General features: G+C 40.6%; 1 protein-coding gene across 2 annotated transcripts; it reads left to right on the plus strand.

The window, feature by feature from the left end:
• Positions 1–264: 264 nt before the first annotated feature.
• nr2e1 (nuclear receptor subfamily 2, group E, member 1) lies at positions 265–10,260 on the plus strand (the record flags this gene model as incomplete). 2 transcript variants are annotated; one of them, XM_084149047.1, is made up of 9 exons in its annotated part: positions 265–322; positions 2,929–3,074; positions 4,964–5,051; positions 5,319–5,554; positions 5,953–6,099; positions 6,329–6,425; positions 6,665–6,814; positions 7,267–7,375; positions 10,098–10,260. In XM_084149047.1, the coding sequence occupies 9 exons, from the start codon at positions 265–267 to the stop codon at positions 10,258–10,260; spliced, it is 1,194 nt and encodes a 397-aa protein (XP_084005173.1). The 2 variants fall into 2 exon arrangements, with proteins under 2 accessions (XP_084005173.1, XP_084005174.1); XM_084149048.1 differs by having other exon boundaries at positions 265–289.
• Between the last annotated feature and the right edge of the window lie 48 nt (positions 10,261–10,308).

The following is a 10,308-nucleotide window of genomic DNA, read 5'->3' on the forward strand; positions in this document are numbered from 1 at the left end:
CTATCGCGCTGCTGTCCACTCAGCCAGGACCTTGTGAAACTCAACGTCCAAGACTTGCAGATACTCCAAAATCCATCTTGATAGCTGGAATTTGGTAATCCTGGGAAAATATCGAGTTGGGCGACTCAGGAGTCAGGACATTACATAAATCTAATGGTTTCAGCGAAAACTGTAGATTTCATGTTTTGATATTTTTCAGCTGATGCTTTTGCATAGGCAGAGGAATTTGATTCTGAAAATATAAAATAAACGACAGTGTCCACGATGAGCAAACCGGCGGGTTCAACAAGTGGGTGTTTGGATATTCTGAATGTTAAATCAAGTAAGCATGCTAAAGTTTATATTTCTTCTTAAACTATGATTGGTTATTAAGGTATTTATAATTGTTATAATTCAAACATGTATTCATCGAAAAGTAATAGGATATTATGTGAAAGGCGTTGAAACAATCCGAAATGAAGTCTTCGACAATTTGCGTTTACCTTGGAGTTGCTGTAGGATACATCTGGTAACCCGTCTTATAACTTAAACTATGAAGTCGATTTTGTACAATAATTGTGCATGTTCTTAGGCCTACTTAAAATTGCTTTTTTTATTTTCCAATGTATTTCATAAGAATGGTTCTAGGCCTAGCCTATCCACGAATAAGACTAAATTGAGCGCTGGACCACGTTTTGAGTTCTAGGCCTACACTTCTTCCTTTTCCAGTTTAATTCCAGTTATTTGTTGTTGATAAGTACGGCATTATTCTCTCATAAAAAGAACACTGCATCTTTCTGCTTGGGGTGCGATGTTTATTTCTAAAAAGATGAGGAAAGGTTAAACATGTAGGCATAAATGTTCCTGAAACACCCAAACTATCATGACGCTGAAAATAATGTACGTGAAAGAGACATAAACTATATCGAGGTAGGCCAATGGGCCACTATTGGCATGATAGCCCAAAAGCTAATTTATTGATAAACAATTGTGTTGATTATGTCTATTTGTCAATCTCTGTGTGTGTGTGTTTGACAGGCCAAATATTTCTTTCCAGACTGATTTTAAAACGGCATACACTAATAATTTGCCCTTGCATTTTGTTTAAATTATTTATGTTCTATGGTTGTAAAAATTGCAGGACTTGTTGGGACTTTGTTCATCATAAATTAAAGAAAACATTCAAATTCTGGATTTCGAGAAACTATAAGGAATGTTTACATGTGTGTGCAAATAACTGGAATAATGAGACAATAACAGGTAGCCTATATTCTATATTCTGTAGCCTAATACATTTATTTTTGTTATTGCGTTAAGTGTTGCTAAACTGCATTAAGCACGTCCAAACGAAATATGCCTATAACGCATATAGGTTATTATTCGTTTTACCAATGCCTGGTTGGTTGCTATTTTGGCCTATTCGCATAGGCCTTGTCAAATCTCAGGCAGCAATCTACAAGTATTCACTTTTATACAGCTTTTAAATTAGAGTAATTCACAATGGTTGTAGCCAAATATTGCATGCTTTCCTCCTAGTTCATTGCACACATTGTGGGTGGTCACAAAAACATTTCCCTCAGTCAGTAAAACTCAGTCTGACTTCTTTCAGCAGGTTTTGGGGTTGATGGTAATTACGGTAATGGAATATGCCATATATCTTTAAGCAATTACGGCACACAATGGCGACGACTGGAACCCCTATTGAGAGAAGTTAAAGACGTGTTCCCCCCGCACACCTTTATCAAGCTTCATTTTTATTATATTACATTTTCGCCCAACAGCTTTATGGGAAATTTGCCCGTTATTAATGCGTAATTATAATTGTCTAACGAGGACAATGCGATATTGGATCCATTCCTTATGTGATGCTTACGCCTACTTCTAGGCCCAATTAGGCTATCGCCCAACTTGTATTGATTGTTTCAAAAGTTTATACAGTATATATTTTTTTAACGAATAGTTTTGGGTAATTTTGTTTAGGCCTATTTATTCGTTTTTGTTGTAGGCCTAGCCATGGCATCAAATATTTGAGATGCATGCTGGATTTTCAAGCCTTTATAAAACCACGTGATATAGAAATGTAATAGCCAACGACTTCTTTGTTACCCTTTGCATAATTGGTGTATTGAAGTCCCAACTCCGCGCCGAAGTCGATTGTTTTTGCTGCTCTGTCGTTATGGGGTCGTATCCGAATTCCCATGCTACCCTTTTTGACGGGTCACTGCATGGTGAATCAATGAGCAGGTGGCAAAACGTCAGTGTAATTACATAGCCTTCTTTTCCCTCCATAAAAACGACTCCCTCATATACATACAAATATACTTCTTTTAAATAGATTTGAATAAAAACTCTTTACAGAAATCACTTTTTTTCATTTACTCCGGGGTCGATTTACATACACTTCATTTGAGTTGGTGAAACGAGTTGGTGCGCATTATTCTCGGTGCCGTGTCACTCCCTAATCCGCAGGCCTACAGACCTGCGGGATAAAGCAGCTGTCGAGTCCCATTATGAGGGGGAGTTGGCAGCTTGTCGAGATCGGGTCAGTCAGACGAGGTTCAATGGGGAAAATCATTAAGTTAACACTTTCCCTAATGTCTCCATTGTGTGCCCCCGGGCATTGTCTTTAGAGACCTCAGATATGACGCTTCCCACAACCGAACTCACAAGAAATTTGCGGGTGCATTCCCATGGCCGGACGGCCTATGACGACACTGTACACTGTCCGTTGTCACGTTACTGTGTGTTTTGTTTTGTCTTCCTTTAAAAGGGAGGGAGGGGTGATGAGGAGGAGGGGTACAGTGCATGAGTTTGGATGCAGAATTTATTCAGATGGGTGCTCTTTCCAAGCGTAAAACACCGTTCTGATTCTTGATCTTGAGGCACAACGTACATTAACTTTTGAAATAAACAAAGATAAATTCATTAATTTGTATTTATTTTATCCAGGTCGTATCTTGGATATCCCGTGTAAAGTGTGTGGGGACCGGAGCTCTGGGAAACACTATGGCGTGTACGCGTGTGACGGCTGCTCTGGCTTCTTCAAGAGGAGCATCCGCAGAAACAGAACATACGTCTGTAAATCAGGTTCTCAGGTAATAGGCCTAACTACAGTGTTTTTCCAATTTAATGTTAAACCTATTTCATATTCAGGGGGTGACTTTATCCTAAATGTATCCAAACATGACGCACACATTGGGCATTTTACGCACGGTCATGTTGCATCTTTATTGGCCAGACTTGAGTCTGCAGGGTTAAATCTCTGCTGAGACTTGTCTCTGTGAACGGCCAGCCACCCAGGGCACGGCAAGGCCTAATTACATCGCCACCCAAGGCCATTGACTGGCGCTAAGCACAGTCCTGCTTTAATGTATCAGGTGTAATCCAATCTAATGTAATGACACTAACCCGAGGATTTAGCCAACAGTGGGCGGAATAGCCCTACTTATCCTCGGAGATGAGACCGCTGCTGAGCCGCGGGGGATCGAGTCAATAGCTCTGATAATAACACATCCTTCACCTGTAGAATGGCGTCCCAAGAAAATAACTGTTTAAAGGTCCAATGCAGCCGTTTTTATCTCAAAATCAAACAATTTCTGGGTGACAGTTAAGTACCTTACTGTGATTTTTTTCAATAAAAATGGTCAAAAAGAAACAAAAATAGCTTGTTAGGAAATAGCAATTCCTTAAGCAAGAATTTGCTAGGACCGTCTGGGAGTGGTCTGAGTGGGAGGGGAAAACTGAAAACTATAGCTGTTATTGGCAGAGAGGTTTGGAACTCTCTTTCTTATTGGTCTATTAACTAATTTACTGACTGGTGATATCACCAGGCAGGCCAAAACTCCATCCCACCAAAACAATACTATTTTCAAGCTCTTATAGTAAAAGGGCATTATCATAATTATCACAATTTCACAGTATTATTCCAACCGCATGGTGTGGAAATATATATAAAACACATGAAAATCACGTTTTTGAGTGCACTGGGCCTTTAACAACCATTCTCTTCTCCCTCAAACACCGTGTTCCTTTTGTCATTCACTCACTGTGCCAGGGCCTCCTTTCCCAGAGCCTTCGTAGTGTTAAGATCATCGTTAGAACCATCATACATTATGATGTATCTTTAGCAGCCGATCTGTTTTCCAGAGTCTTCGTTAGTAACGTTGCTCTTAAAAACATTCCCAGATATACGAGTGATCCAGACCACTCGTAGAGCAGCCAAAGTGCAGCATTATATGTTTTTTGCCCTTCCGCGTAACTTTATTCACAAAAGATCTCCGCTAAACATAGAATCAAGATGTTTAGGCTAAGTATATCTGTCTGACTGTGACCGCCGATAACTTCAGAACGAAGTTGACTACAAATACAAAGTTGCCAAAGTACTTGCAATTGTTGCAAACAAGTGAAAGATAAAACGATGCCTCAAATGAAATCAGAGATGACTGCATTAAAAGATAAATAGGCTACATGGGCCTATATATTTAAATAATATTTCAATCATACTGAGTTTTATTTTGCCACTAGGCTACTGTCTGTAATTTTTGCCTCAATATGTTTAATGATGTGTGACAAGATGCATTATTATTGGGTAAGCATAATAAGCCGCTTCAATATTTGCAGCCATAGATGGTAATATCTCTCTAGGAGCTGATCCGTCGTCAGTATTGTGGAATAATTCTAATGTTAAGGTAAGATTTGAGTAGAGAAGTCTGATCCGAGAGCAGCGTTGCTTTTCTTTAGCAGTATCGACACATGGTTTAATGACACACTTAGTGAACGTTCTCTCAACATGCTTGTTTGGGAAACGCCCATAAAAAGTTGCCTCGTAAATAACGATGCAACTGGTAGGCTACGATCATCGTAATGCTTAATTTACATCCCAACTGGGAAACGAGGCCCAGAGCAATTAAACTGAGCTGTGATTCTCTCTCTCTCTCTCTCTCTCTCTCTCTCTCTCTCTCTCGCTCTCTCGTTTCCATTATAGGGAGGATGCCCCGTGGACAAAACGCACAGAAACCAATGCCGAGCGTGCCGTTTGAAAAAGTGTCTCGAAGTGAACATGAATAAAGACGGTAATAGGCTTAATTTAATTATTATTTTGGCTATACGCCGGCAGTGACATTTCGGTGTGAGGTGATCAAATCGGATGGAAAAGTGTATTTAACGTAATCAGCTGAGAGCGGGGTAAACAGAGGACGTATTCATAACATTCTCATAAGATGCAAAGCCTTTTACCTCACCGTGCTTCGAACAAAATAAGAACTTTGATAAATAAGGCATTCACAGACGAGTAGGCCTAGTTTAATAAAGAGTATTGTCCCTGCTCTCCAATTTGACAGCGGTTCAGCACGAGAGGGGTCCCAGGACGTCCACCATACGCAAGCAAGTCGCCCTATATTTCCGGGGGCACAAAGAGGTGAACGGTTCATCTACCCACTTCCCGGGCTCGAGCCTACCTGGCCCGCCGTTTTTCACTACGGTCACGCAACTGGAGCCACATAACTTGGAAATGAGCACGGTAGCCAGCACGCCAGAGAGGCAGGCCATCGTTGGACTGGCCCAGCCCACCCCGAAGGTAAGCCCCTGTCCTCGGCTCACCCTTCACTCACGGAGCTGCGCTATGTGCCCAATGAATCAAGGAGGCCAACCAAGCACGTTGGAAAAACAACATGCTTCTTTCTCAACTTTTAAGAGGTTTAGAAGTTGACATTCCGGTCCCGATTCAGCAGCTTCGAGTCACACAATACGTAATTCATATTTTCCCCTCCATCCAACGCAGGCAACATTAGTTTATAATTAGACCAAAAGCTTAATCTAGTGTTGGTGTTTAGAGTTTTATGAGATGCACACATATTTGTCTCAAATGTGGCAGCAGTGTATTTGATCACGTTATTTATTAGTCCTATAGCACATCATTTTATTCCAATGGCACCCCGAGGCCCTATGTGTTTATATTGACCTCTTGCATTGCAGTACCCTCACGAGGTCAGCGGCACGCCCATGTACCTCTACGAGGTCGCTACAGAGTCCGTGTGTGAGTCAGCCGCGCGCCTGCTCTTCATGAGCATCAAGTGGGCCAAGAGCGTGCCCGCCTTCTCCACGCTCCCCTTACCTGACCAGGTAAGCCACTATTCAGTATGGATATTATAGGATAGATATTAGCCAATAAGTTACATTATTAAGCGATCCCTTTCCAAAAATAAAAGTTGCAATTGTATTGGCCTAAATAAATTAATCAAATAATATAACTAATGTGTGCAAACCTTAATTCCCTAACAATATTTTCTTAGAAGTATATTAGGCATGCTCATTGTGCGGCGCTGACTGAGGTTTGTAATCTGTTTTGCAGCTGATCCTGCTGGAGGACGCCTGGAGGGAACTGTTTGTTCTGGGCATAGCGCAGTGGGCCATTCCGGTGGACTCCAACACCCTGCTCGCTGTTTCCGGTATGTAACCCATATGACAAATCAACAGGTTAACTAGATTTAACCTATTAGACTTAGGCTACTTACTATCATGTTTCGTTTCGATTATTTTCGTTTCGATTCCTTGGGAGTTAACTGTGGCGTTGGAAAGAAAACGAAAATAGAGACAGATTTTCCATTCCTTTTCCGTTTTTATAGATATTCATATCATACTCAATAAAATGTAACCCCCCCCCCCCCTCCCCCCCATATATTTGAAGGTATGAACACAGACAACACAGAGTCCCAGCGGTTGAATAAGATCATCTCAGAAATACAAGCCCTGCAGGAGGTCGTTACTCGCTTCAGACAGCTGCGTCTGGACGCAACCGAGTTCGCCTGCTTGAAGTGCATCGTCACGTTCAAAGCTGGTGAGTTGAAGAGGGGGTCATCAAAAATTATATTAAAATAAATTATCCTCACTAAAATCACAAGAAGGCAGGGTTGGATTAATTTAATTTGAATTGCAATCAATTCAGCAATTAATTGAAATTTCCAATTCCAATTATCTTCTATGCTTTTTAATAAGAAACATTTGGAATTGAAATTTGGTTTACTTTCTGAATTGACTGGAATTTAAATGGAATTGTCCCCAACCCTGCAAGGTCACCAATAGTTAAAAAAAAACTAAATAAATAGCCAAGGATGTTCATGCCAAAAAACGAAATAGAAATGCTTTTTTTCCCCTTCACATTTCAATGCAGATGTCTGAAGTACTTTGACCATCAATATGAACATGTCTATTGAAAGTTATGCATTTGTCAGGTGCATGTGAATATAATGTCAGTCATTAACCATATTGTCTGTGCCTTTTCCCTTCAAGCTGTGCCAACGCATGGCGGGTCAGAGTTGAGGAGTTTCCGCAATGCCAGTGCCATTGCTGCACTACAGGATGAGGCACAGCTCACCCTAAACAGTTACATACACACCAGGTGAGACATTTGATAAAAACGAACAGTTTAGAAATGATTGATTTCTTAAGAGATATGCAGACACTTGTTTAATTCAGCTATTTGTTCAATTTACCAAAATACTTGGCACACAAGTGGCCAGCCAATATGGGCATATTTCTGTACAGTAGGCTATTATGCACAGCAAGATAGGCTTCCCTGCAAACAAAAATGAGTTGTTAGGACGTCTCCAGAATGTCACGAAATGGTCACCTAATGTCATCAAGACGTTGTCCCATGGTCCTGTGGAGGTTTTGTCTAGTTTCTGGTTTGTTCCGGGGACGTCCCCAAGGTTGTTCTCAGGACGTTCTCAGGACATTGTGTCATTGCCCTGTGGATTTTTGGGTTCTAAAACCATTATTTGGTCAACAGTAATGTGCATTATCTTGATCCCTGCACTGAAAGTATATGCACTATCCCTGTTTCGCTCCTGGCTTTCACTCCCTCTCCCTCTGTGCCCACGAAGTAGGGGGAGAGATGCATTCTGATTAGTGCTGAGCGATTAACCGAAATGTCAGTTCTTTTTTGGTTTTTAAACAACTAATTGACCGACGTCGGTTAAATGATTTGAATTCCATTTCGTTCGTTTATTTTAATGTCAGCTCAATGAGCACATTGCTCTGCTTTTTCTCTAGAGATAAAGCAGATCATATGCCCGAACTGTGCGATGTAGTAGGGAGTTGTAGTTTCCAATACGCCAGTGTTCTACATAGTTTAGCACAGGACATTTTATAATTAACTACAACGACCATAATCCATTGCACGGCTTAACTTGTCCCGTCTGTGTTTCTTTTACGCCTGCTACAAGTAAGACACAGAAGAATATGTGATCAAGAGGGGATACATAGAGAGTAGTTTCTTCGCTAGGTATCTCTACCTGGAAATACATGATCTAAGTGATTGATAGTTGGTATTCAGAAGTCATAAAAGTATGCTTTATTTATTTTGAAGAACTACTCAAATAGTGACAGCATAGACAGCAGCTCTATAGAGAGGAGATGATGACTTGGAATGAAATAATAAAGTCATCAAATAAAACAAATGTAATATACACAACAACTGAAATAATTTTGTTTCTCTCTGTCGCCCACGTTCTTAAAATCTTTAGATAATAAAGCATTTGACCTTTCTATTATGTGAACGACGGAGGATTGGTTGATTTCCAGTTTTTGAGTCTAACTTTTTAAAAGATAATTGATGAGAAGAGTATTGTCCAACCCATCGAGTATCTCACTGCACCCTCATATGTCATGTCTTGAAATATACAGACAGACTAATTAAAAGTACATTTGCACTGCAATACTTCTGACATCCATCTGTCCAACTCCGCCCATAACTTTTGAATTTTGTAACATTTCGAGAAGGCATGAATTTAGCTTTGTGTCAGTATAACATGTATTTGATCAACTCTCAATCTTGAGCAAATGGCATCACTTTACAACCGAGTATGTAGGCTAATATGGTTTTGAGATGATGCACCCACAATGAATACATCAAGTAGCCTAGGCCTACAGACGGAAAGTTTTGGTAGGACATTACATTTACTGATAGATTAAACAACTACAACGCTATCTAGCAACAAGATAACATTTACAGTAAGCAATCTAGCTAATGTGTTTTGAGTTCCCACTTCCTCAGGTGGTGAATTGTGTAGCATATAGGCTAGCCTAGGCCAATATGCACAAAAAATATGTAGGCAAATTAATCACATTTTGAATCTCATTTTGACAGGTGGCACATGAAAATATCAATAATGCATTCCTTGGAAATGTTAGATGAAATAGCTAACTTATTTATTGAATCATACCAAATCAGTTGAATAAAACTTGGTCTAGAGCTCTGCCGCTAATGGAAAGTAATTGTGATATGACTTTTTGTCCATATCACCCAGCTCTATGAGAACATCCTAAAAACATACTTGATGACATCCCGATCCCCACAACTAACGGGGTAGGAACTAGACAGACCCCTATTGGGGACCATGACACAAAGTCTTGCGTGAGCAAACTAGGACCTGTATGAAACATCCCTGTGTGGTCATTGAATGTCATGAGAATCTCATGTCAGAGCCAAACAGGGATGTTCCCTAATGGTCATTCAAATACTTTATTGTAACCTTCTGTCGGTAGCAGACCAGGACCTGTACTGGATGTCCCCTTGAGTTGTCCTGAATATAACGTACCATTGGAACAACCCGGGGACCTTTTTGTAACGTACCCTAATGATCATGCTGTGACCTTATTGTAACGTTTTGTCTGTAACAATCCAGGACCTGTCTGAAACATTCCCTTGCAGTTATTGAATGTCCCAAGGATGATGTCCTGTCAAAACCAAATAGGAACCTATTTGTAACGCTTCCTAGTGGACATCAAAATACTTTATTTTAACGTTATACTGCGACCAAACCGGGACCTGTACTGAACGTCCTCTTATGGTCCCGAGGTTAACGTCATGTTTTGTTGTTCCTATAATGTTCAAAGAACGTCAGTGCGAAAACATCTTGCCGAAACCCTAAAAGGGACCCAATGGGAACGTCGCCTAATGTCCTTAGGATGTTCCGTTTGCTGGGTACTTGGTCAATTCATATAAACAGTTACATGCAAGCAAAATGTTCAGGGAGTCACTGTGCAATTAGAAAATAAAGTCACAAACGAAATGTAAAGGCAATGAAATAATTGCATCTTTCTTGTTTTTGTTATTGCAGATATCCAACTCAGCCCTGCCGCTTTGGGAAACTGCTCCTGCTTCTACCAGCTCTGCGGTCAGTCAGCCCGTCCACCATAGAGGAAGTATTTTTCAAGAAGACCATCGGGAATGTGCCCATCACAAGGCTCCTGTCTGACATGTACAAATCAAGCGATATATGAGTTTATTTCCGCCATTTCGAGTGTCTGCGAATGCTCACAGACACAAAT

The sequence above is a fragment of the Coregonus lavaretus genome, assembly GCF_964263955.1.
Source record: "Coregonus lavaretus genome assembly, chromosome: 31".
Taxonomy (NCBI): domain Eukaryota; kingdom Metazoa; phylum Chordata; class Actinopteri; order Salmoniformes; family Salmonidae; genus Coregonus; species Coregonus lavaretus.